Raw genomic sequence first — 26855 nt, 5'->3', positions numbered from 1 at the left:
CTTACTAGCCTGCAATGGCTAACTATCTGACCTTCAAGGATGCATTTGTTTCCGTATTCCGGTATTATGACATAGCTATGGTATTATTGCTGGACTGCTGGAAAGTGCTGTGCTGTGTAGAAGGCCGTTGGCAGGGAGCGAGCAGGGCAGATCCAGTGTCTGTAGCCCGCCGGGAGATGTGACCAGAGCCCCAATGTAAATAAGCCTTCCAATGGACCCTTTCAACAATCAAAACAAAAACAATGCTTGAACATTCTATTTGGGCCCCAATCTACTTCCTCTGCATTAAGATAACATATGGAATGTTAAAAAGGAAGTCTTGTGGGGCCAACTATGATGCTGATAATGGAACTCTCCTGAAAGGGTCCATAGGAAGTCCCCACTGCTCGACAAACGGCGAACCTTATCGGTGATGGTGGCATTGCAGGAGTAAAATCGCAAGAGTTCAGCAGCAGTGTACCATAAGGCCTTCATGACCAAACACAAACAAGCCTAGCCTAGCTAACACAAAGCCTCAGTTTCCCAGCTGGACAGTCAACCAACTAGGAACCCAGCACAAGACAGGATGGAAACAGAGAGAGACACTAGCAGGCAGCAAGTCTTCAATAGCAGTGCAGTAAGTTGTGGTCATCTGTGTTTGTGGTGCAATAGAAAGAGCCTATACACTTTGTAGCAGCACGTGTGGTAAGATTGGTTCAGCTGTAACAGACGACGCACATTGATGACATGTCTTGCTCTCCTATACTTCTGCTCAAATAGAACAAAATTGTGTAATATGTAAACAAAAAAAGCATAAAGTTGAATACAAGATTTTGAGCTATAATAGCCGTTGTTGCAAGCAGTTTAACTAAAAGTACTAATTTCCTATATTCAGTGCATATATTCAAGCTAAAGCTTTCAGTATGCTTCATCGATGATTTGGGATAAGACAGTTCAATGAATGAATAATTAAATGCATGAATGAATGAATGAACAAACTCAACAGACTAGTTCTCTTGTAGCTGTCCCCCAAACCAAAGGAGCTGATCTGTGCAGCTCTAAAATAGTGAATAACTATTCACCCTATATCTCAAACAAAGTGACATAAAATTGCTATCAGATTGATGAGAAAGATCTGTGATCAGTTTTTATGATGAGGATGGTGATCCTGTATGTTATTGTATTTTCAGTATGAAGAAGTAACATGATGCCTCTTTGACTTTGACTTTTAAAGAAGTGTTACTTCCTGTATCTACTGATTTAGCTTCATGATCGTCAAGATGTCCTAGGGTTACAACCGCAGAGCACATGTTCCTAGTTGGTTGGTTCATGATGATAGCGACTGCAGGAGCACACAGATCTCAAAACTGATTGAGTGGCCTGTGCACAGAGGGGAGGGGCGTGTCGAGTGCGGGGCTTAAAGAAGTGGCGTTAATCAGTGCTCTGTAGGAGTTGAAATTGTATGTATTTTCATAAACTCTATTTCTTCACGGAATGTGGCAAAATAATTTATTTTTTCTCGATTTATACTATTTTTGTGATTGTTCGGAGCCAAAATTGAAATCAAAATTAAAATTCCCACAAGACTTTGGAGTGTGTGAGATTTTTTGTCCTTTCATCCAGAAGAGCATTTGTTAGGTCAAGCACTGATGTTAGCACTGGGTAGCAGTCTGCGTTAGTTTATCCCAAAGGTGTTTGATAGGGTTGAGGTCAGGATTCTATGCTGCTTTAACAGACCTTGCTTTGTGCATCCTATGACAGTACTCCGCTTGAATTCACTGTGCACTTCAGAATGACCCACTCTTTTACAGAAATGTTTGTGAATGCATGATTTTACTTGTATGCCGCAAATGAGAGCGCGAGACATAAGTGCAGTTAAGAGCAGTCAAATCAGCGTGTGACCCTGGTATAGCTCTCTGCTCAGGATGCAGTGCCGAGAAAGAAAGACTTTGAGAGACGGAGAGAGAGATAGACACAGAGAGAGAGAGACAGGAAGAGAGAGGCCGAGAGAGACGGGGGCCCCAAACGCCCTGCTGTCTGGCCGTCCAGAGCAAGGGTGTGTGTCAGCAGACCTGTCTGACACACACACACACACACACACACACACACACACACGCACACACACACATGCACATGCTTGCACGCTTGCAAGTCTGCACACACTCTGTGACGGAGACATGCACACACTGTCTACATAACAACAGCAGACAGACACATGCTCATACACACAGTTAAGCACTCAATCACACTCTCGCTTACTCAGTTTTGCATTGGTTTATAATCAAGTGTAGTGAACTATAGTGTTATGTCACTCTGAAGTCACTAAACACTGATGCTGCTCCAAGAAAAGAGGGAGGCAAGATCAAGGATTGTCCATTTAGTAACAAGATGGGTCTGCTCAGCTTCAGATCAATACGAAGCCATGACGTAGCGTTGTCAAGGCAGCAATTTCACTAGATCTAAACAAACCAATCTATTCTTTCTTGCTTTCTTAATCTATTGAAATATTTTTACAACGTTTCTAAGACGTTGCTAACTGTAGGAATCACATACTACAACACATATTCAGGTACTCTGACTTTATTAGCAAAGCCTATATATATACTACCGCAACAACTTCCTGTATTAGCCTTAAAAAATGTATTATTGTTATTATTATTATTATTATTATTATTATTTTCTTCTATATTATTGTGTTAAATGTTTCAAATGTAAAGCACTTTGAGCTGCATTCTGTGTATGAAAGGTGCTATACAAATAAAGCTTATTAATAATATAATAAAGGTTGTTGCTCGTAATCATCTAGACTAGTCCACTAAACAAAGACGCAGCTTCACTTCTTTAAACCAGTAAATATCTTCTACACGGAATGAAAGTGTCATTGTGGTTTGACTTACAGTATGAGCAGTATGGCCCTGTCGTGGGACCAAAAGTCTCTCTTCAGCTAAACGTGTGGTAGATTTGTCATTTGTGTAGGCTGGAGTACAGAATATCTTTTCACTTTGTGACGTTGTTATGATCACAAGATTGTACAGATTGAGTCAAAAATTGGACACAGGTGGGCTAGTGTATGAACTGTACTGTACTTTGCTTATTTGAAATCCACACCTCAAATTATGTCCAGATGGTGTCATGGTCAAGTTTTGTACCCTAATTCTCAAATCTGTAGTAGCCTGTGTGTGTCGCCACACTTTTCAGTCAAACCTGGCTGACCACTGACTGGCAACTCTTGGAAGGCAAGGCCCAGAGATCAGAAGTACATCACTGTCTCTGATACTGAAGGAGCAGCAAGGCTGCCCTGCCTTTCTGGCTGTCCATCCAAATCATGTATGAAAGTGGGCTTTTGATGCAATGCCTAAAAAAGTATTCACCCCCCTTGGATATTTTCACTTTTACTACTTTTATAAATGGAATCTTGATCAATTTAATTTGGCCTTTTTTACAATAATTTACAAAGATCCTCTTTTTAATCTCAAAGTGAAGACAGATTTCTACAAAGTGGACTATTGTAAATTATTGTTAAAAAAAAGGTCCAAATTAAATTGACTTTATTAAAGCAATAAAAGGGAAAATATCCAAGGGGGTGTATACTTTTTATAGGCACTGTATATGTGTGGCTGGACATGTTGTGGAGTGAGTCAGTCAAAGTGTTTATATCTCATTATGACTGACAAACAACAGCAGCGATGTTGGTAAGGGGCTGATACCCTGGTGTAATGGTTTGTTTACGGAGCTCTCAGTTCTTTTTTCAGTCAGCTTGGATAACACGTTGGCCTTTCTAATTTGACCAAACAAAACACTTTTGGTGAAATGTGTTAAGTGGCTGTGCTCCAAACTGACAACTACATGACATTTCCATACGATGATGAACAGACATCTAATAGGAGTTGGAGAGGTGTATCACATTTCAAAAATAGAAGCTTGTTCATTGTGTGTGTCTGTGCATGTCTGTGTCTGTGTGTGTGCCTGTCAGTATCTGTGTATGTAGGCCTATGTGGGTAATTTTTCTGTAAGCCTGTGGTCTGAAAGTGATGTGTTTGTTTACAAGCTAGCATGCTCTGAGACGGCGATGCTTAGAGGTGGTTAAAAACATCATATCATTTCATGTTGACTGGAATTGAACCTAGAAAAAAAAAACACTTGGTTGCCTGAAAGGATTATATAAAAGCTAGCTTTAACCCGAGCAGGTTAGCAATATGCTCACTGGTGCAGAAATGCAAATAGAATTGGCATTTGTTGATTTTCTTATGTATTCATCAGAGCATAATGGTTGCTTTGCAGCAAGTGGTGCATTTGAGGACATGAATGTTTACACACAGCAGGATTAGTGAGCACACGTGGCCCAGAGCTAATACTGTATGTCAGCTATCAGAGTGTTGCCCCTCTCATGGAAAAACACCTTTATCTTTTATTAGTTGATTCTATTGATTGTCTTTTCCCTGTTAGCCTGTTCGAGGTCAACTCTGTGGGTGGCCAGGCAGTGAGTTCCATAAATTAATTTGCACTTTTGCATAGCCTGAGCTACATGCCGCTGCTACTGTGATGTAACTGGTCGACAGAGGTTCAGATAGCCTAAACTTTGAGGCTCTCTGAGAAACTAATTGGACCATTGATGGGGTAATACTGACAGAAATAGATAGTCGTTCATATTAAAAGCTGTCAAGAGCTCCGAGTCCCTGTAGCAATGAGAGAAGGGAAATGTCCCTAATGACCCTAATGGATGCCCAACTCTGGACACCAAAGATTCTAGAATCTTTGAGAATAAGATGCTCTGTTCTAGAATCTTTGCTGGACACTACAATCATTGAGTGTGCCTGAGGAACAGAAGGTAGAACAGCATGGAGGACAGAGACAGGGCCAGGAGGAACTGCCGTCATTGCCATCACTGACCACACAAAACAGGAAGTCATATGAGCTGCCGTAGCCACAGAGTGCCAAACCTTGCACCATGACGACCATCCTATTTCTCAATGACAAGCCCCAGCAGACTTTGAGACAGACATGTTGACTAGAGAATCGACTCATATGGGGTTGCACAATAACCTTTACCAAACAAACAGTTTCAGGCTGGCAGGGGGAGACATACGGTTTGAACCCCCGGAGCTTTGCTGGTGATTTTGTTGTGAATCATGTTTTGAAAAGCCAACTAATATGAGCTCCCATCTATTGAGCATATCATGCAAATTTACACAGACAGACAGAAAGACAGGCATGATTCATGGCTGTCCTTGTAGTTCTCAAAATCATCCATGCTAATGTAACTAAAGAAAGGGAAATAATGTAGTTTTACAGGATTACTTGTGCTAACATTGGTAGAAGGGGAATGCACTTTAATATTATGACAGAGCACATAATTGGAAGCAGCATGAGAAACTTAATTTAAGCTATGGTCCCATTTTATTTTGTCAATCTTACACCATAATAATAATGCACAAGAAAATGTTTGTTAATACTGCAACACTTTGTCAGTGCTCTTCTATTGAAACATAAAGCAGAGAGAGAGTGAAGTCACAGACACTAAAAAGACAAGCTGTGTGAAAAGATCTTATTAGCAGTGTTACACTTTGTTATGTCTGAGTGCAACGCATGCATCGTTTCCTTTTCAAATGACTGCTTTGAGAGTCCTACAATGCTACTTGGTACAACACACAGTGCTTCAAAAAAACCTTCTCCAGGTCATAGTAATATATTTTTAACAGTTTTTAACAGTTAACTAAAATTGATAATACATTTGGAATAGGATTTAGCCAAGTGTAGCAAATGTCACCTAAACCCATGTTGGAAATCAGTCATCAGTATGCAAACTGTAGAAGAGGAACGATGTCAGCCTAATTTATGTACTGATGCTGATCATATTTATAGCAGTTGTGTTTTTTTGCATCCTCTGACTTAAAATCTGTAGTCCATCAACTAGACCCAGTGTTGTTGGCAGCACCTAATGAAATAAAACAAAATGGCCCTCTCTTTGAAATGAGCTATTGTAGCTATTCTTTGATTATAATGCAATTATATTCATTTTAAAAAAGAAGTCTTTGACAGATATTGTGCAATTGGATCTCCTAAGTAGATATACTTGGATTACATTGTGTCAACAGGCTCAGTGTTCCACTTTATAATCTGCTGTTTATAATTTGTGAATATAATTTGGGCAAGTTACAGTAAGCATCTTATGCAGGGGTATTTGCAGTAAAAACAACATTATCTAGTATGCACTGTTCCATTAAACACAATTAACCTTCTGGCAAGGACTTCCAAATTGCACTGTATGGCTATGCCTATTCTGAAGCCATGCTATAGGGTGTAAACACATTAAATGTGAGCACTCTCTCTCTCTCTCAGGTCTATTGGCATCTTCAATGAGCTAGAACAATTGGAAGACTGATCAGAATTGCCACACTAATCGGCCACTAAGTGGCTAATGGGTGGTGTGTTTAGGCAAACTGAGGGATAAGTATTTTTTTTATGATCTCTATCATTCTGAGTTTCATCAAAGAAAGATATTGTTTTTTAATAGTGCCCAGCGTTTAGCCGTAATGCGTGCCCACTGTAAGCATACTGACTATACACCCCTATTGCTGCTGGTGTGTGTGTGTTAGAGCAGATGAAGTCACAAAACATCAGCAATGTGTCATTTTCATATAGATGCTTTGTGTCTCTGACCATTTGTCAGTAGCTAAAGCTTGTGAATGTTCTGTAGACAGGAGGTAAGGGGATCACAATTTTTGTGATGTATAAAAAGAAATGCATAAACTGTACAAGTTCACCAAGTTTCATGCCTTTATCAAGGAATTGGACATAATTTTCACATATCCGCTATACTATGAAAGTTCCGTAAAACTGCCAAAGGTAAAATGTTTGGCCATTGACCAATGTACAAATAATTCCATTTTTGACATTGTTCCACCACTTTTAATGGACTTTTGGTATGTGATATGGGAAGGTTTCATTAACTGAATACAACAAAACACACTCCACTTACTTGGTGGATATTTAGGTACAGGTTGTGTGGGTGGGAAATGTTCCTCTTCCATCAAAGGAGTATTTTTCAAACATAATAAAAGATTCACCACACATGGATGGATTTTTAATTTTTCATGGGGGTATATTTTAGAAATACATACATAAATTATCATTGGTCTTACCAATGTTATCAGACACAATGATTTTATACTACCCAACAACTTAACCTTATATATATCAAATGAACCTTTGATAAAGTCTTAAATCAATGCAATGAAAATATATATATATATAAGGTTAACCTTATATAATTATAATAACCTTAAAAGGGTTATTATACACCATAATACAGTATATGTTCATAACACCCATCACTCAGTAATGCACTCAAACCACAGACAGATACTTCTAGCCTAGTTCTCCCGAGGAACTGCAGACTCAAGACAGCAGATTCATCGCTTGGTTATATGAATGTCTCTTGAACAGTATTTATCATGTTTCGGTACATTGCATCATCATACGGTTTTCAGTCTTGACTTGTGAAAAGTTATGTACCTTGGAAACCTGGGAAGCTGCTCCATTATGGTCCAGCAACGACCCTGACGATTGGCTATTTGAGGGTGGGGTCAGTCCCAGCATGCTGACGGTGTGCTTGCGGAATGTCCTGTCCAACAGGAAGTAGGTGATGGGATCTGCGCTACAACGCAGAGCAGCCAGAGAGATGAGCACGTTCTTTACCTCTACGTGCACGGAGAGGGGGTGACAGCTGTTGGCTTCGAGTGATGCAGAGTCAGAGTATTGGTGCACCAACTGCAGGAAAACGACCTTCCAGATTTGGTGAGGCAGTAAGCAAATGCTCAGGACCACCAGAATGACCATGATGTTCCGGAACACCCTCGCGTAGACATGCTGCTGGTTGGACATGGCCGTGTTGTGGCGGATGCGCTGGATATGGCGAGACAAGGCAATGTACGAGCTGAGCACCAGCAGATAGCTGAGGAAAGAGATTACCAGGCTGCCAACGATGACCGAGCCGCCACTGCCAACCTCTACCCTGACACTGTAGCATTTTTCCCTCAGTGGTGTCTGACTCACTTCCATAGAGTACATTACCACGAAAGGAACCAGACCGGCTAACACCAAGCCCCAGGTGCCCAGGCAGAGGCCCCAAGCGACGCGAGTGTGGCAAAACTGGTGCAGGAAGGCGGACGGGAGGACTTTGGTCACACGGTTCGGCCGGTGGGCATGGTTGTTCAGGATGAGGGTGGCACAGCGACTCAAGGCCACCCAGGTCAGGTTGATCATGCCCACGGTGATGTTGGTGTGGATTATGGGTGTCAGTAAGGACACGGCCATCTTGCAGAAGGGGTGGCTTATGTCCAAGAAAGAGCTCAAGGCGTAGTATGCTGCCAGGATGGGCATTGTCAGGCATAAGACCAGGTTGGATACGCTCAAGTTGATGAGGTAGATGTGTGTCGGGGACTTGTCTGGAATCTTGGACATGAAGACCCACAATGAGAGAATGTTTCCAGGGAGACCAGCCAGGAACATCAGGGTGTAGAGAGTTGGCAGGACTATATAAGTTGTGACCGATGGGCAAAGGCGTATGGTGACATTACTGAAGTCAGTGGTCAGATTGGCGTCTGCCATTGTCATATCCAAGTTACAGAGATCCTTTGTTGATTACATGTTGGCAAAACATTTAGATCTCATAATTACTTGTTCTGTAGAAACATTAGAAACATTAGAACAAGAAGTATTTTCATTGCATTGATTTAAGACTTTATAAGAAGAGTTTTGTTTGTGAATTATTTTCTAGTAAATAATACAGTATTTACCAGAAAAAAGTAAGTTGTATATATGGTCATACATGTCAGTTTAGAATAGCATTATGGTGTAAATGTTTTTATGTAATCTTATTTTTAAGCAAAACATATACTGTTAATAGTTTCTTAGATGAAAAATTATGTTGAAAATGTTTAAAAATCCACTAAATCCACTTCTAAATAAGTGCATTGCTCACTGAATGCAAACCAAACCTTCCCTTACCCATTGAAGTTAAGTGGTGGAGGTCGTGCGAGGATGCTGCCTCATCACCGTCTCGATGTGCACTGAATGTTTCTACTGCTGATGATGCTATAATGCTACACAGAAGTCTTGCTATGAGGAAGTCCCATGTTGGCTCTTCTTTTATAGAATGCTCAGGATCATTTCTGAAGGTTAATTTATTGTTGCTGCGAAGTAATTCAATACTGCATAGGTATTACGCTATGCATATGGTAAATACTGTGCAAAAGTTTATTCAAGAGTGAATGATATTGTTCTTTTTTAAACAGATGACTTTCTGCTTTGTACCGTTTATCCTTTATTTTATTCATTGCCGAGCTGCTATTGAAATTGAATAACCTGCCACATGAGCATTATGTTTTCTTATGTTAGTCTCCTGAGGCAAATGCTGATTCTACTTTACACTGTATTGTCCCAACAACTTCAACGTATAGCTAAGAGGGAGACCGGAGAGCTTTTTCATCAAAAACAGCAATCAAATTTGAGTGGTCTCAGAGTATCTCTGCAGAATACTGTTCAACAGTAGCCCCTAGTGGTTGGGAAGTCATGTTGCAGGTAGAAATAATCTCTCAGCCTCAGACACTGCTGCAGGATTGAGATATATACAAAAATGGACAGTTAACCAGAGTAATTTATGATCACAGTGATTTATTGAAAGAACTTTTAATAGTGGACTAAATGTAATGGTCATGTCATTTTAGTCAGTGGCAGTGCTTGATAAGGTGATGTTGAACACAGACAATTGGTTCTGAAGTGACTTTCATTTAACATTCAAAATAAGAGAAAGAAGTTTAAAGATGTTAAACATTAAATATGTTGAACATTAAAGATGAGTGCATAAAAAAACAGCAATTAATATTATAAAATAAATAAATGGGCGGAAATTAGCAATATTTGCTACAACCTGGAACAATGCATCTATTAATGTTTATTATGCACTGTCCCTTTTGAAATAAATAAATAAATTACATTACATAACTCTCAGAACACTGAATAGACATCCGCTGTGCCATGATAAACATACAGTGCCAAATTAAATTGGTCAATATTCCATTTACAAAAAGCAGTCAAAGGGGAAATATCCAGGGGGGTGAATACTTTTTATAGGCACTGTATATATACAGTATATATCAGGGGTATTCAAGTAAACTTCATCGAGGTCCAGTTACGGCAAATTTCATCAAGCAAAGGTCCGGAGCATCATAATGTTTAACATGCGTGTATAGGCATGTATAGTTGTAGGCCTAGGCCTTGTAGGCCTAATGTTTAATGTGAAATAAAATAAGTAGCCTACTGTAAAAACAACATTTGAAATGAGGAGAAATAAGACAAGATAAGAATAGGCCTAATTGGGGAGAAAAACTGAGTAGCCTTGTCTATTTTAAGATCTTAACGTGAACTTAAAATAAGATTTGAGCTAAGACAAGGATGGATATTATTCCACAGCTGGTTCCTTTAACCCATCAATCAGCAAGTTTATTTTATTTATTTTTTTATGTTGATACTTATGTTGAGAATATAAACATATAAGAGTCGGTCCAGGCAATTCCGCGCAAAACTGTCACACCCATAACGCCAACACAATGCCATGGTATTTAGTTGGCGTCATGGACGTGACAGTTTTGCGTGGAATTGCCCTTCAATCGTTATTAAAAGCTCTGTTCTTGCTGTCTAGCTTTCTCCTCTTTGAGCAATCCATGATTTGAAAAGAACTTGCTTATCGCTAACTTACATATCCATCTGATTGTTTCTCGTCCTGTCTCCTCTCCTTGTTTTCCCTGTCAGGCTATCATTGAGTCTCTTCACCATAGTAACTTTACTCACTGACTCGACAAAATGCACAGATTTCATTGGCTGAGTAGCAGCAAGCGAGATGATGGTTCCTGAAGCTACTAAAGTTAATGCTGTTATATCCTAACCTACGAAACATTTAGCGCAGCTTTGAAATCTTCCGTGAAAATCTCAATAATTATGGTCCAGGTCCGGATAGGATCACGTCAGAGTCCGGACTCCGTACCGCGGTCCGCCTATTGAAGACCTCTGGTATATATCATATGGGGCCCAATTCCCTCAGTTGCCTCGGTGATATGTATCTAAGGTATTTGGTTCCTGGAGCAGTCTGTGGCGGCTGTTGCACGATTGGGTCTCTTTGGACGACAGCATGGCAAGCGAAGCACCAGGTGCAGGATGGGATTGAGGCAGCAATTCATCGCGGCCACCAGAAAGGTGGCACTCTGGACCCGGGAGAACGTTTGTGCCGTGGCGCAATCTTTTCGTGCCGAGAGAAGCCTGACACTCCGCTGGATGTGGTGTGGGAGGAAGCAGACCAGGAACACCAACACGGACGCCAGGACCTTCCTCTTGACTCTCAAGCCCAGGCCTGGTCCGAACCCAGTGCCCTCGAGGCAGGTCCTGCGGATCTTCTGCAAGTGGTACAAGAGCAGGCCGTAGCTGACCAACATTGCTCCGAGGATGAGGAAGAAGAGCATCGTACCAAGGACCATGGTGACTTGTTGCTCTTTCTTGTGATACTCCATCAAGTGAAAGCAGGTGACATTGGTTCCAATGGTCTGGACTTGAGTCCACATCACTCTTGTGGTCACTATTACCAGAAAGACTAACCAGGTGGCAGCACAGAGTAGGCTGCATCTCTGTGGCCTTCTGAATGCTTGCAGCATCGCGTAGCGTGGCTGCACTACAGTTACATAGCGGTTGATGCTTGTCCACAAGAGAAAGCACATATTGCAATAGATATTGACGTAGAAGACAGTGATCGTGACTGATAAGGCCATTCGGCAGATCGGTGCATTTGCCTCCCACTGGCTCGAGTGTCGATAGTAAGCTATCCGAAAGAGAAAGCTGATGCAAAGGATAATATCGGACACCACCATGTTTAGGGCGAAAATGACTGTGGGCTTCCTCTGGGTCCTCCATAGCTCTAACAACACCAGGCTGTTGGTGAGGAAGCCAAGGAGAGCCAGGAACAGGTAGAGCCAGGGGAGGACCTCTGTGTCTCTGCTGGAGAATGAAGGCGGCATACACTGGTCACTGAAGAGAAAGAGAGAGAAGAGAAGTGTCAACGTCTTAGTTTAACTGTATGCACTGGTCACTGAAGAGAAAGAGAGAGAAGAGAAGAGTCAACGTCTTAGTTTAACTGTATGCACTGGTCACTAAAGAGAAAGAGAGAGAAGAGAAGTGTCAACCTCTTAGTTTAGCTGTGAAACTAAACTAACTATGTTTGTGGCCTGCAACACGTGGTGGAGTTTGAGAGAATGGGCATGTCCTTTCAGTTTCTGAGTCCAATTCTGAGGTGTCAATTTTGAAAACTGCATGTTGCACTCGTACAAGTTATTGGACATACAGTATGACGGGTGGTCCGCCCCAACAGTGACCTTCTAAACATCATTTAACATCACTGACTATTCACAGTATACTTTTGATTATAGTTGTGTATGATATATAAACAGTAGTAGTGAAAGCTAGATATTGATAAAAATCTGCAAGACATCCATTTATTTGAAACTATTTCACTTTAGTTCTGCAGTTAGTGATGGTATTTGGTTGCTTTCTGGCTTGGTATGCTATTCAAAGAAAAACATGTGGTAACTGCAATTAGGCAAAGAGGAAGACCACATGTGGCAGATAACTATATAGTATTTCATGTTATTGAAGCATTTTGTAGGCAGATGTCAAATTATTACTATTTCACCATGTTGTGACCATGGTTGGTGTGGTAAAATTTACAATGATCTGTCAGTAGTTGTCTTCATCAGTGTCACACATGCTTATTGATAGCGGTTCATCTATTGAGTTTGATCATTTAGGTTTGAGTCCCCCATAACACTTTTGTTACCCAAACTGCGTGACTACAGCAGGTATTTTAGATGTAGTCAACTACACTACGAGACACATGTGTGATTATACCACTGTAAACTTCAAATGTCGTGTCCACAAATATCCATTTCATCTTTGCCTTTCACAAGCACCCAGGAAATAAAGCTGCGAGTCCATCACAAGATAGCAAGATAAAAGCTAGGTTTATACACATGCTTAAACGTCACACATACCTTATGTTGGGTCTATGGTCCATTTCTTTTACCTCCATTTTGGGACTGTGCAGTCATAGCAGGACCACGTTAAGAAGTCCTGTTAATAAGGTGCACATGTGTGCAATTCACTTTTGCTTTCTGCTTGTCTGTGTTCCTGTATCTAAATCCTTGTCTGTTTTATTTCTGTTTTACTCTCATGTTATGAACAGCGTTGAGTTTGTGGATGAACACAAATGTAGGAAGCAGGAACTTTTCTTAGGCTATAACAAACAGCAAGTAGCTCTTCATGACGTCTTACCACATCCTCACCACACAAAAATGTCACCCAAAAATGTTTATTGGCTGTTGCAGTGCACAGGACCAGTGTCTTGGCTGATGGTATCTTTGGGTGTTTTTTTGTGAGTTGATAGGTTTCCTGTGGAAACTGAAAAGGGGTTAAGGTGTTAGGTGTTATGAATGTGACAGAGACGCAATGAAAATTGTGACTGAAACATTTTAATGTTTGTGTAGACTTCTGTTGACCAACCTCCTCAATTGCAGGGATGGGCAAAAATACTTTAAAATGTATTTCAAAATGAAATATCAAATACCCTCATTTTAAGTGCATCAAAATAAACGGTAATACTTTATTTGAAGGGGTCTACATAAGGGTGACATGTAACCGTCATAAGAATGACATGACACATGTCATGTACATTAATGACACATTAGTGATGTTTATGACTGTTGTCATAATGTGTCATTCGGTTTTTGGAATGTCAAGTTGACATTGTTTGGGTGTCATCATTATGACAATTTGACATTAGCCAAGATTACATTATTTGACGCGTCTTTGTCATGACAACTTGGCATTAGCCAAGAAAATGTAACCCGTTTACAATATTGTCATGATGACTTGACATAGCCAAGAAAGAAATGCAAGGTGTTTGGCATGATATTGTCATGAAAACTTGACATATAACTGTGTTTGGCCTGACTTATCTTCTAGGTTTGTAAAGTGAAGGGCCTGAACAATTGACTGTCATGACAACATTATAATTGTGTCATGAATACTTTCCTTGACCTCAACTACAGTGGTACAGTTTTGACTTGTCATTAAGCTGTCACAAAGAACTATTACACACCAAAATACTGTAGTTTCCTGACAGTGTCATGAATTGTCATGATAACTTGACATAATTGTTTAATTATTACATGAACAAGTTCATATAACTGTGTTTGGCCTGACTTATTTTCTAGGTTTGTGAAGTGATGGGCCTGAACAATTGGCTGTCATGGCGCCATTATAAATTGGTCATGAATACTTTTCTTGACCTCAACTACAGTGGTACAGTTTTGACTTGTCAATAAGCTGTCACAAATAACTATTACAGACCAAAATAGTTTCCTGACAGTGTCATGAATACTTACTTTTGACGTAAAGTACAGTGAACCATCTGAGATGTTTCCTGAACATGTCATTAAGTGTCATTACACTATCATGTAGGTCCTATTTCTGTACATTTTACATTTCTGGAACATTGAGTCTAATTTCAACTATAATGACAACAAATACCATACTCAGTCATGACTTAAGAGTTTATTTCAGCAATGCATTTTGCAAAACCATAATACATGGACATGTTACCATGCCAGCTAACCTACAGTAACTGTGCATGTGGAACATGCATTCAACTATTCACATACTAGTCTTTAAGCACCATTTCATTGCCATCATTTCTGCAGCTTTTTCAAATCATGCAAATATCAAACAGTATGACCTTGTTTCTCTTTTCTGTCCTTTTAGTTGTGAAAATCAGTATTTCTCTTAGTTTTCAACCTTTTCACACAAGTTGAGAAAAATATAAAGTAAAATGACCTCAGAGCTCTGATAAAATAACCCCAAAATAATAAACCAAAGTCCATCTACCCGGGTAGTATGTTTTTTTTTGTTTGTTTTTTAGTGGTGAGATCTCGCGCTTATCTGTAGGCTACGATGAAATGAAGAAATATTGAGTAGAAGCAGTTCATGTCGCAGGCAAGATTATCATTCGCGCCCTCTGCTCTTCTGCCTCCCGAGTCCAATGGCGAATTTGTCCAATGGAACACTCTCTCAAATCATTCATCCAAACAAAAAAACAACCTGCATAGTAGGGCAACAATTAAATTAAATTACTCTCTCGATACATTTTAGCAGATCTCGAAATATAACTCATTCATGAACTGTAGTAGCTTATTCTTATTTTTAATCTATACATTCACTACATAGCCTACATGAAACTTCAACACTAGCATATCACGTAGTAACATGGCTTCAACATAGCATGAAATAGCACTTCAAATCATTAAACTCATGTTCAACTCCGATTGGTTTTTAGCTTATGCAGTACCATCAATTAATTTCCACACAATGCATTAAACAACTGAGTTACGGCAAAATAAAACTTTTACGTGCTTAACTCATTAAACACATCTATCACGCTATGTCTGCTACTAACATAAATGACGAACATGTGTAAAACACTCACCAGAGAAAACTCATACAAGTAAGTACAAGGATACAAGGAAGTTTATTGTCACATGCATATAGTTACTGGAAGTAAGAAATGCAGTGAAATTATGTCTGGTGTCAGCCTATTTGTGCATTAATGGGGGGGGGGGGGGGGGGGGGGGTAAAAAGTGCAGTAAACTCAAGTAAAAAAAGTAAACTCCTTGTCGTAATTTCGACCCTTTGCTGTTATTCCTTCCTTAAAAGTAGGTTTGGTGGGAAAACCCCTTTTAACAAGCTCTTCAATGTTATTTTTAACTTTTCTTCTCAGTGTGGAAAATCTAAATATGGCTTCAGCTCACTATTGTTCTGCTGTCCTTCTGCTGTTTGCGATTTCTGTCTTATTCTCTAAGAATCAGTGTAGCAGTTTCCCCTCTTTGCAGCGCCACCACTGCCACCTACTGGACAAATACGGTGTGCAGGGAAAACATAACTAAAAGTAATCAAGAAATTAGATATTAAACTAGAATAATGTAATCCTATTAGTAGGCTATTTTCGAGTGGGTTACATCTGCAATGCACCTTCAATATGTTCAGTATATCTAATTTATAATGGTGTCATGACAGCCAATTGTTCAGACTCATCACTTCATAAACCTAGAAGATAAGTCAGGCCAAACACAGTTATATGTCAAGTTGTCATGACAATATCATGCCAAGGAAAGTATTTATGACACAATTATAATGGTGTCATGTCAATCAATTATTCCGGCCCACCACTTCACGAACCTAGAAGATGAGTCAGGCCAAACACAGTTATATGTCAATTTTGCATTTCTTTCTTGGCTAATGTCAAGTTGTCATGACGGAGACACCCTCAAATAATGTCATCTTGCCTAATGTCAAGTTGTTATAATGATGACACCCAAACAATGTCAACTTGACATTCCAAAAACCGAATGACACTTAATGACAACAGTCATAAACAGCAATACTATATCATTAATGTGCATGACATGTGTCATGACATTCTTATGACGGTTACATGTCACCCTTGTGTAGACCCCTTCAAATAAAGTGTTACCAAATAAACTACAAAATACAGTAGCCACGCCATGTATCAAAATAAAATACTGTGTTTTTTATCATGAAAATACTCCTCCAAACCTTCCATACCTGTCTATTTAATCTATTCCTTCATCAGTACACTGACTCTGTTGACAGTGTTTGAGAGCAACAGCTTTTTTGAGGCAGGCCACAGATCTGCAAACAGTCAACAGATCAACTGTGCTGACCTGCCTGTTACAACTCATAGCCTAAATACTGAACAATGTACTCAAAAAGTCTCAACAAACTTGTAAAGTGGTACAAATTAACCACCTAACCTATTGAGAGCCACAGAATGTGGGCTTAAAGCAACCCAATGCAGTTCTATTACCTTAAAATAACGGCTTCAAACTCATGGTACACTGGCATATAATACCGAGAATGAAGTCTCTGGCATTGCCAATGCATGCCCAGAATGCTTGATATTGCACTGTGTAACGCTGTTGATCAGGTAGGATTATGACCCTTTTAGTTGTTTTTAAACTAACTGGGTACCACGCTAAATGGTGTTATGTTGACGCCAAGGGGCATAAATATGTCCCCATTGTGTTGCAATGTTATGCGGCAGCCACATAACCAGTTCCATGTGTTCCAATTGGATTCTTAAAGTTTTCAAGAAAACACTGATGGTTTTGTGGTAAAGTTCTCAAGAAACTTGGTTGGTGTGAGAGAGGGAGTGTATTGTGTGTGTGAGCAAATTGGACTCATCTCGCACTGGACCATCTTCCTGAATCTCAATATGCTGATCACAACAAGTCTGGGGAAAGTCAGCACCAGTCAGAGGTTACAATCACTGTTTTGGACTGTTATGATGTCATCATATCACCAACAATATTGGTATTTTTAAGTAAACCACAACAATACACACCTACTGTATGAAGTATTTTGATACAAAATATGAAGGTATTTTCTTCAACCCAATAAAATACAAATTACAAAATACTATTTTGTATTTGAAATACATATTTTAAAGGTTCCCTTAGCATGGTTGGGTCATTTCTGCTGACGTTTGAAGTATTATCAATCAAAACAGAGAGCTAGCTCGCCCCTCCCTCCTCCTCTCCCCCTCCTCTCCCCCGTTCTTCCTGAAATTGTCATGAAGGCACATCTCTTAAAGTGAACCCCCCTCCCATCCTTCTTGTCTGTGATTGGCTGGAACACAGTTTATATTTCAGGGTTCAAGCCTGTGTTTGTTGCAGATTTTGGAGCCGGGGCTGCGTTTTTTTTACAGCGTATTCAGTGGACAGGCAGTTGTATGTGACAAAAATTGTTCTATCTTAGAAACCGCGTAATAAGACTTGGACAACCTTTAAATACATGTATCATAAATACTGCCCATCCTTGCACAGCTGTCTCTTTTGATTCATGTGTCTCTGTTGAAATTAAAGTTCACTGAATGTTTGGACATTTCGAAATTCTTCCTTTGGTGTCTGGTTAAAAATATAGATATAGTGCCCTGCAGGGTTTGCCTGTCATCACCATCTTGAAATTAAGTTACTACAACACAGATCTTCTCTAAACTCTAAAGTGCTTCCGTCAAAAACACGTTGTTTTAAGATGGCGCCAACCTGCAAACGACTCAAGGTATTGTTTGTATACAGTAATTTTTATAAACTACCTGTACATTTTGTTGTACAAAGTTGTCAATGCCTCGTTTTATATGTTAGGATCCTCATTATACTACCAAAGAAGTGTCGGGCTACTTTGAGCCTCGTAAATGGTTTAAAATTATCAATCTTTTTACCATGAGAAATGCCCTATCGCTACCAGTGTTAGCATTTTAAAAGCATCGGCTAAAAACAGGCTAGTTTAGAATGCATCGGATTAGCATTTATTTGCTCCCCAACGAAGGTTCGAACTCGTTATCATGCTAAGCATATCCAAAATCCATTTTACACCTGATTTCCCCTTTAAGGCGAGACACTACAGGTGAAAAGGGTAGCATTTTTAACTAGCAGATATCACTATGAAACTTCCCCAGTTGATTACTTACATTAATATGTGGAAAAAAAATGAATTACAAGTTTTCTGTAATTTTGAAATATGTACATTAGGCATTATCTAATTAAATATGCGCTAATTTGCATACCTTTTAAAAAACGAAATCTGAGCATTGGATAAAGCCAGGTTCAAAATATTTTTTTCATGGTGTTCACATATTAGATATGGGGAAAAATACAGAGGGATTTATCTACTTTTGTTATCTTGTAAATCAGAATATACTGTCAATAGGCTTAAATCGATTTTCGCAGTTTTCAGGAATAAAATGTCATAAATCAGGCTAGGAATACTATATCAACAAACCCCTCTTTAAAAGCCTTCTAAATATAGTTAGGTATAAGACTGGAAAGTTTTGTAAGTGTACTGTATTTAAGTGCTTCTGAAGTGGAGATTTCATTCTCAGAGTGGGAGAGGGAACTCAGTTTGAGAAAACAGCCTTGAAACACAGCCAATGAGATTCCATTCTCAGCCTAGACCCCCCTTTGAAGTTTCTTGATTGGTTGCTAATACAAAGGAAGTGTCCATATTTGGATTGCATAGCATCATGCATAGCATTTTCTCTACATTGTTTCTATGTCATGTAGGTGAATCTAAACTCCCAACAATGTGTATGTCCTGGCCTTCTGCTCCCGCCGGTCTCAGTCTCTTCCCACGACAGCATGCTAAACGGAAGACCAGGTGCAGTATGGGATTGAGGCAGCAGTTAAACGCTGCCAATAGGATGGTGTTGGTCTTGACCCTGAACTTCTTCTGCGTCCTGCCACAGTTCCCCGGGTCCCGTGACAGAAGCAGGATGCTTCTCTGGATGTGGTAGGGAAGGAAACAGACAAGGAATACCAGCACGGACGCTATAACTTTCCGTTTGACCCTTAGGCCTCCTCCGGATCCTTGTGTTTGGCTAAGCTGGCTGGACTTATGAATCCGCTGAAGGTGATACAACAGCAGGGTGTAGCTGAACAGCATGACCAAAAGGTTGGGGTAGAAGACCACTAGGCCAATGGCATGCATGCCACTGGAACTTGTTTTTCTGCGGTTATTCATATGATCAAAACAGTTGCCTCCCATTCCTTTGCCTTTGTATTCTTTGTAGACCATGTGGCTGCCAATGAGCACCACAACGACCAACCAAGTCACTTGGCAAATCCGACGACACAGACGGACTTCCCTGAACACCCGCAGAATGGTGTGGTCAGGCCTCACCACCGTGGTGAAGCGGCACAGGCTAATCCAGAGCAGGAAGCACATGTTGCAGTAGACGTTGATGTAGAAGACTGTCACCGAGACAAAAATGGTTACCCCACACATTGGCTGCTCAGCTTCCCATTCATTTGCATTAAGGTAGAAAGTCATCCTGAAAAAGAGACTGAAGCACTGGATGACATCGGAGAGCACCATGTTCAGGGCGAAGATGACAGTGGGCTTCCTCTTGGTCCTCCTGAGGTCAAGGAAGACCAGGCTATTGGTCAAGAGGCCAAGAAGAGCTAGGAACAGGTAGATCCAGGGGAACACCACTGAGTGGGTTATCTCTGGCTCTACCGTGCAGTTCCTTCTACTGAAATGAGAAATGAAATATCAGCATTTCCTTTCCCTTATGAAACTGAACTGAATTTATTTATACTCTCTGAAGATCTTAAAAACGGAACGAGAAATGACAAGTCACAGTACAAGTAGCAGTATAGCTGTTTTTTTTTGTTTTTTTTATTTGTCTAAATTAAAAAGTATGTTTGTTTTTATCAGAAATCAATTGACGAATGCATATTGTATCGCCATTGTTATTATTTATTATTTCATTTAATCACAGTGAGGGTGCAGCCACAGTACCTGAATGTGTGTGTAGGTCTTGAGTGACATTCTTAACTAACTGTAGATACTAAAGACACTAAAGTAATGTAGGGACAACCTTAAATAAAGGAGTAGGAACAGTGCCTGGAAGAAAGCCTTCCTCTGATGCATGTGTTCTATGGACGAATATTTCTAGCTTATTGCAGTTATTATATCCATATTGCAGTTATTACATCCACAGCGGTACAGTCTTGTTTTGAAAGTGAGTTTTATAGTTCACTATTGTCGTGTATGTGTCACCAGAAGCTCACAAGTGCTAAATATAGAGTTATGATGCAGCTACGGTACTGGACTTGTTCTCTGAGCAATATGTACCCCAAATTAAAAACACATTGTTATCATTATTAATCGGAAGTTCAATAGGATTAGCAGTAGTAGTAATAGCACTATGATCTCAATTATATATTACTTTGGAAGGTAGTTTGAGTTGCTAAAGCAGGAATCTTAATCTAACTGAAGAGAGTGAAAGTGAGAATTGGGTGTTAGATCATTTCCCAGTGTCTGAATGCCTAGTTTCTTTGATGAATGTTTTTCTTTTAAATTCAAAATAAAAAAATGACCTTAACATTGCTCTTGATCCAAGTCCTTGAGGAACTGTGCCACAATATATCTGCGTTTTATGCACTGTATCAGATGCTATCTATTGTATTTAATCTTGTAGCCACAAATATCAAATGTATTAATAAGGCTTTCAAAACATAGTCATGTTGTTTTAAGTAGCACTTGCAAACAGTACCAGAAAATAGATCCAGGCAGAGCACAGCAACTTATGCATTTTACATCACCTACCTTTGGTTCATGGTGCGAGAGGCATTTTCTAATCCGTCTGTCTGCGACATTGAAATGAGGAAGTTACAGATTGGCCGTGAAGCCTAAGTGCAGCCTTAAAGTTGTTTTTCAAAAGATTGCATTTGCAAGCTTTAACCACAGCAGGGTCGTTTCAGGTTGCTTGCAGTTAGCCGAGAACTTCCTCAGTATGGCCTATCTGAATCTGTTTGCAGTTTGACACTGAGGGTTTACAGTGTTACAACAGACTGTTGAAAGTATGGTTTCAGATGTGAGATCCACATATTGGCCTACAGTTGAGCTCATAAGGACTCATGCTAAAGTTGACTAAAAAGAGGAATAAAAAAATCATCTTTTGGAAATTGATCTTAATGCCATAAGGGGAAAAAAATGAGGAAATAGCCAACCTTTAAGGACACCAATTTTCTTTGTGAATAAATAATGTATCGTAAATAAATAAATGTTCTTCCTTAAAATACAGGGGGCATAAGTATTCCCACCCCTATGTTAAATTCCCAAAGAGGCAGTCAGATTTTTATTTTTAAAGGCCAGTTATTTCATGGATCCAGGGTACTATACATCCTGATAAAGTTCCATTGGCCTTTGGAATTAAAATAGCCCCACATCATCACATACCCTTCACCATATTTCATGATTGGCATGGGGTACTTTACATAAGATCATCTCTCAATGCAAATCAAACCAGCTATTAGGCTAACTGAAATAAAACCATGTCAATCTCTAGGTATGGTGAAGGGTAAGGGTATGTGATGATGTGGGGCTATTTTATTTTACGATACATTATTCATTCAGAGAGAAAATTGGTGTCCTTAAAGGTTTGATATTTCCTATTTTTTTTACTTAAAGGGGAACTTGGCAACTATTTCAACGTAATAAACCTGTTTAGAAATCATTTGGATGGTTAAATGACCTGTTCCGGTGAAAATGGTGACTTTTCCCGCTGCCCCTAGCGTCCCCAGGTGGAAAACCAACCTTGCAACATTGAGACTACCGTCCCGGAAAGAGAAGTGAGAAACAAGAAACTCGTTTTAAATCGTGTTTCTTACCTTGTAACATCCACATTGTCTGCCGAACTTATGCTAACCGTTTTGCTAGCTTGTAAACAAATCCATGTGCGGGTTACCTTTTTCCACAGTTTGAAATAGCATAATGCACAATTTCTCCAGCAGAGGGGGAAATCCTGCCAGGTTTCCCTTTAAGGCGTTAAGATCAATTTCCAAAAGATTATTTTTTTATTGCTCTTTTTAGTCAACTTTAGCATGGGTTCATAAACTTGAGCTCAACTGTGTATGAAGAGTTAATTAAGACCTTATTTTATTTCAGTTCAGTAAGTAATCGTGAATATTGTGTGAACATAATATTCATAATATTATGAGCAATTTCACGCAAAACTGTCACGTCCATAACGGCAACTAAATGCAATGGTATTTGTATGTTGCGAATTATTATGTGAAAAGTTTTTCATGCAAGTTCTACAACCAAGAAGAGTGAATGCTCAAATTTCAAGTAATCATCATTCACACTGTACCATACCACGGCATTGTGTTGACGTTATGGACGTGACAGTTTTGCGTGGAATTGCCCCCGGTGCATTAACCTTTTATTATTATTATTATTATTATTATTATTATTATTATCATTCAGTTATAGAGAGATCTGATGGTTGTTTCCATTCATTTGACATTTAATCTAGAAAGAATTTCACATCTGGGTCATTTCCTGACCACATTTTACTGTAAGCAATGTTTTTTTTTTTTCATGCATTGTCATGTTCCACCAGGAGAGGGAGTCCTTATTTAGCGTGTGCAGGAGAGGCACATCTGCACAGTCAGAGGGCTGTCAGAAATATGAGTCATTGTTCTAGCCAGCACTAAGACTCCCAGTACATCTGAATCACACTGGCTAAATCTTTCAGGGATTAGAAGGCCTACCTCTTATTAGGCTCATGGTCTCACAAGTGTCACATATTGTGTTTGTGTTGGTTTGACTACTAGAGTGCTGTAACTCCATTTCAGGATGAGTCATGATTGTGTTATGATGCCACTGTGTCTACTGTAGTCTGGCTAAAAGCATCAACTAGGGATGACATTAAATTACCTCAGTTTTTTTTGTCTGTGTTTTTTTTGTGTGTGCGGCATTTGATTTCACAATGTTTTTTAGAATTATATAATGCATTATAAGTATATAACGATCATTATATAATGCATTATAAGGATCCTTATAATGCATTATATAATGCATATAATTATCCTTATTTGCTTCAACAACAACAAAACCAACCAACCAACTTTTGAATGCAATTTGCCCTTTTAAAGAAATATTGTCTTTTCCAAACATTTTCTAAATCAGACCCTCAAAATATACAGTTAGGATTCAAACATAAAATATCTTATGTATAAATGTGTAAAACAGGCCTTTATGCTAAGTCATTTGTGAAGAATCGGGTCATTGTGACTTACGTACAGCACATGCTGTGTAAATACAGAAAGGACCAGAATGAGGCTTAGGCTAAACTCTCAGCTTTAGAGTTTGTTTAGTGTTACGTGATTGAGATAGGAGAACAAATAACAAATCTGCATCTCTTGCTCTTCGAGGTGTTGCATTGTCCCTCAGAGGCTGTTCCTCTCTCCAACTTTCTTGCCCAATGTGAACAGCAATAACAGACTGACGTCTCTAATGCCTCTGAAAACCTAGGCCTTTGCATGTCTCCACACATAATATACATCCACATATACTGAAAACATAGATTATAATTTGGCCCCAGTGTTCCAAAAATGTTCAACCAGATGGGCTTGAGATTAAGGAAAGATGCCAGTGCTTTCTACGTCTTTCTCAGTCCCTGGCAAGACAATTGAGAGATACTGAAATCACTGCACGTCTCTCTGGCTGGTCTCTCCACTGTGTCTCTCGGAGCTGCATCTGCATATGCTATCAACAGCTTTCCCCAACTGTGTCGAGCAACTTATTTCCCCTTGACTGGCGTATGAATAACCATCCTCTCGCTCTGAGCGTGGACGCTGTTGATGTTGGCCAGCGACGGTCGCTCACGCTGGCTCCTGCCGAGCTCGCTGCTGGACACACTGCTGACAACCACGTTGGGCTCGCGGATGAGCTTCCGGAAGATCTCCAGGGTGGTGCGGCGGATGGAGCTGCAGAGCAGGAAGTACATGACCGGGTCCAGGCAGCTGTTGAAGGCCGAGAGTAGGAGCGCGGCCTCGTTGGCCTTGTCCGCCGCGTCCTGCCAGGCACAGGGGGTGTCACTGAGCTGCGAGGCGATGTAGAAGACACGCACGATGTGGTAGGGCACGAAGCAGACCGTGAACAGGAAGAGGACGAAGAAGGACTTGCGCGCCGTCTGACGGTACTTATGCGCGTTTGGCAGGTCCGGCTTGTCCTTGGACGCCCGCTGCAGCATCTTGCCGATCTTGAGGTACGAGATGACCAGCGACGCGTACACCAGCCAGAAGAGCGCCACCAGGAAGTACTTGAAGCAAGCCAGGCCCTTGGATGACATTTGCCGGTAGTGGAAGCACTTGCCCTCGTCCTTGTGCGTCGTAACACTGATCAGGATGATGGCGCAGACACCAGCTATGGACCAAAGGAGCCCACAGGCCACATAGCTCCACCGGCCCCTCATGAAGCGCTTGCGGCTGGTGGAGCGGTGGATCTTCAGGTAGCGGTCAACGCTGATCAGCCCCAGCAGGGTGATGCTGATGTACATGTTCATGTAGAAGGCGTGCCCGACCACCCGGCACATCACGGGCCCCAGTATCCAGTGGTTGCCGTTGGCGTGATGCATCACGCGGAAGGGCAGGCAGATGACCAGCAGTAGGTCGGCCAGCGCCACGTTGATGAGGAACACGCGCACCGAGTTCTTTTTGTCGTGCACGCGCAGGAACACCCACAGCGCCAGCAGGTTACCCACCAACCCAAACAGGAAGAAGAGTGTGTAGAAGATGGCCAGCGGGATCCGCATGGCGCCGCCATCAATGTTGCATGGCGCGCCGGGAGCGGTCATGGTTTGGCTGCGGTACATCGCTGTGGTGCTGGTCAGTGCGTAGGAGCTGTTGCTTGTGAAGGGAGTGGGGTAGCCTGTAGAGTTTGTGGTATCCATGGTGTGAAAAGAGATATGCGATGTTTTCAGTCCTGGAAAAATTCAGAGAAGGGAGTTGGTAATTGAGGGGTTGTGTGTCTCAGAGGTTTACAGACACTAACTCACCCACAAGCCTTTTAACTTCTGTCTCTTTGACTGTCTTTCTCTTTTGCTGTCAGTCACTCACACGTGCACGCACGCACGCACGCACGCACACACACACACACACACATATTAATGCTTGCTATTGGTGATGCAATACCCAGCACTCTTTATCGTCGTCTTTCTGGTTGTAGTTTTTGGTTAAATCTTTTACTTCCATAATCCATCTCTTTGAATTTGTGGATTCATTATTGTCTTAGAACATAGGAGCTAGATCACTATGGCGAGCCCCTTTACCAGAAATGCTCTCTTGAAAGGCTAAAACTAATCACATTTTGTGTCTTTCAGTAAAGCACATCATATAGCCTACTTTAAAATCATTTATGCCTTAGATTTAAATATTGCAGTCATATACATGCTGGCTCTTATGCATATCCCACAGACAGTTTAGAAGTAAAGCCAACTTACTCACCATATGAATTCTTTCCATGGAGCAGATGTGTGTCTGTCTGATGAAAGAAGTAAAAAGGAAATCCCTCCACTGATAGACCCACCAGACTTCCACTGCCACTGAAACGAATCGTTAAAATGTTTTGAAAAAGGAAAACATGGACCTAACGCAGACTTCTTTTTTCGGTGGCGTAATTTTTTCACCCATCCGTCAGTGCAGATAACCTCTGGTGAAGTGAAACTTGGTGGAGGTTGTAGCTCAGCTCAGCCCCCAGAAGCACTTTTCAGCAACACACACACTCAGACACACACACACACACTCTGTGCATGCTTCAAATATGGAAGGAAAAAGACACCACGGTGAAAAGCACTAGTTTGAGCTCCCTTGCATGCATGTATACACCCACTTACAAAGACGCACACTCTCTGTTTCTCTCCTTTCCTCTGATTAGTAGGCTAGTTGTGCAGCCCAGATCACAGGGTCCAAGAGCTTAGGGATAAACATGGATTGGCCCGAAATGCACGTCAACTATGTGGGTTTGTGTTGAACACGGGGGGGGAAGGTGTAGTGGAAAAAGAATAGCTTTTTATATGTGGAGGCTTAGATCCTTTAGTGTGGTGAGTGTAGTCACACAAGTTGTCATGATGGTGTGCTGCCACACCGAGTTGGACTCAGTTGGACTTATGCATGTCTTGCGGTTCATTTGTGGTTCATGTAACATTCTAAAGAGGAAATGTGAATAATGGTAAAGTTAAACCAGGCATTTGCATTTAATAACTTTGCATATCCTTCCTCTTGCTAATATGCTTCCTTCTTTTGGGACCGCTCATTGTGTAAATTGTGTATCAATCAAATGTTAATTTCCTCAATTACTAACTTTCTCTCTCTCTCTCTCTCTCTCTCTCTTTCTCTCTCTCTCTCTCTCTCTCT

General features: G+C 40.6%; 4 protein-coding genes and 1 long non-coding RNA gene across 27 annotated transcripts in view; 1 reads left to right on the top strand and 4 right to left on the bottom strand.

Moving 5' to 3' along the window:
* LOC121698974 overlaps positions 1 to 212 on the bottom strand; it is a 4557-nt gene extending 4345 nt beyond the window's left edge. The window contains exon 1 of the long non-coding RNA XR_006026921.1: positions 32 to 212. This is a non-coding gene — a long non-coding RNA (uncharacterized LOC121698974). The remainder of the gene's footprint in view (positions 1 to 31) is intronic.
* Positions 1 to 26855, top strand: part of caska (calcium/calmodulin-dependent serine protein kinase a) — a 194672-nt gene that overhangs the window by 117064 nt on the left and 50753 nt on the right. The gene's annotated exons all lie outside the window — the stretch shown is intronic.
* Positions 6744 to 10264, bottom strand: LOC121698939 (probable G-protein coupled receptor 82). Of its 3 annotated transcripts, XM_042081496.1 has the most exons (4): positions 8989 to 10264; positions 8128 to 8663; positions 7242 to 8082; positions 6744 to 7166 (listed from the first exon to the last, which is right to left on the bottom strand). In XM_042081496.1, the coding sequence occupies exons 2-3, from the start codon at positions 8593 to 8595 to the stop codon at positions 7432 to 7434; spliced, it is 1119 nt and encodes a 372-aa protein (XP_041937430.1). In that variant the 5' UTR covers positions 8596 to 8663; positions 8989 to 10264; the 3' UTR covers positions 6744 to 7166; positions 7242 to 7431. The 3 variants fall into 3 exon arrangements, with proteins under 3 accessions (XP_041937430.1, XP_041937415.1, XP_041937422.1); XM_042081481.1 differs by having other exon boundaries at positions 7242 to 8663; XM_042081488.1 differs by having other exon boundaries at positions 7242 to 10264.
* Positions 18652 to 21425, bottom strand: LOC121698953 (cysteinyl leukotriene receptor 2-like). 2 transcript variants are annotated; one of them, XM_042081507.1, is made up of 2 exons: positions 21262 to 21425; positions 18652 to 20179 (listed from the first exon to the last, which is right to left on the bottom strand). In XM_042081507.1, exons 1-2 carry the CDS (start codon positions 21309 to 21311, stop codon positions 19207 to 19209), a joined length of 1023 nt encoding a protein of 340 aa, XP_041937441.1. In that variant the 5' UTR covers positions 21312 to 21425; the 3' UTR covers positions 18652 to 19206. The 2 variants fall into 2 exon arrangements, with proteins under 2 accessions (XP_041937441.1, XP_041937439.1); XM_042081505.1 differs by having other exon boundaries at positions 18652 to 20182; positions 21262 to 21424.
* LOC121698928 (probable G-protein coupled receptor 34) lies at positions 23574 to 26237 on the bottom strand. 2 transcript variants are annotated; one of them, XM_042081459.1, is made up of 2 exons: positions 25943 to 26237; positions 23574 to 25425 (listed from the first exon to the last, which is right to left on the bottom strand). In XM_042081459.1, exons 1-2 carry the CDS (start codon positions 25962 to 25964, stop codon positions 24242 to 24244), a joined length of 1206 nt encoding a protein of 401 aa, XP_041937393.1. In that variant the 5' UTR covers positions 25965 to 26237; the 3' UTR covers positions 23574 to 24241. The 2 variants fall into 2 exon arrangements, with proteins under 2 accessions (XP_041937393.1, XP_041937401.1); XM_042081467.1 differs by having other exon boundaries at positions 25947 to 26237.

The sequence above is a fragment of the Alosa sapidissima genome, chromosome 2 (assembly GCF_018492685.1).
Source record: "Alosa sapidissima isolate fAloSap1 chromosome 2, fAloSap1.pri, whole genome shotgun sequence".
Taxonomy (NCBI): domain Eukaryota; kingdom Metazoa; phylum Chordata; class Actinopteri; order Clupeiformes; family Clupeidae; genus Alosa; species Alosa sapidissima.
The sequence above is the reverse complement of the archived record's forward strand: the minus strand, read 5'-3'. Positions and strand labels throughout refer to the sequence as shown.

Coding starts and splice junctions, on each gene's coding strand:
- LOC121698939 (XM_042081488.1), bottom strand. CDS start 8,595: ATGACAATGGCAGACGCCAATCTGACCACTGACTTCAGTAATGTCACC.
- LOC121698953 (XM_042081505.1), bottom strand. CDS start 21,311: ATGTCGCAGACAGACGGATTAGAAAATGCCTCTCGCACCATGAACCAA. Junction 20,183..21,261: donor TCTCGCACCATGAACCAAAG/GTAGGTGATGTA, acceptor TTCTCATTTCAG/TAGAAGGAACTGCACGGTAG.
- LOC121698928 (XM_042081459.1), bottom strand. CDS start 25,964: ATGGAAAGAATTCATATGGTGA. Junction 25,426..25,942: donor GGAAAGAATTCATATGGTGA/GTAAGTTGGCTT, acceptor GAATTTTTCCAG/GACTGAAAACATCGCATATC.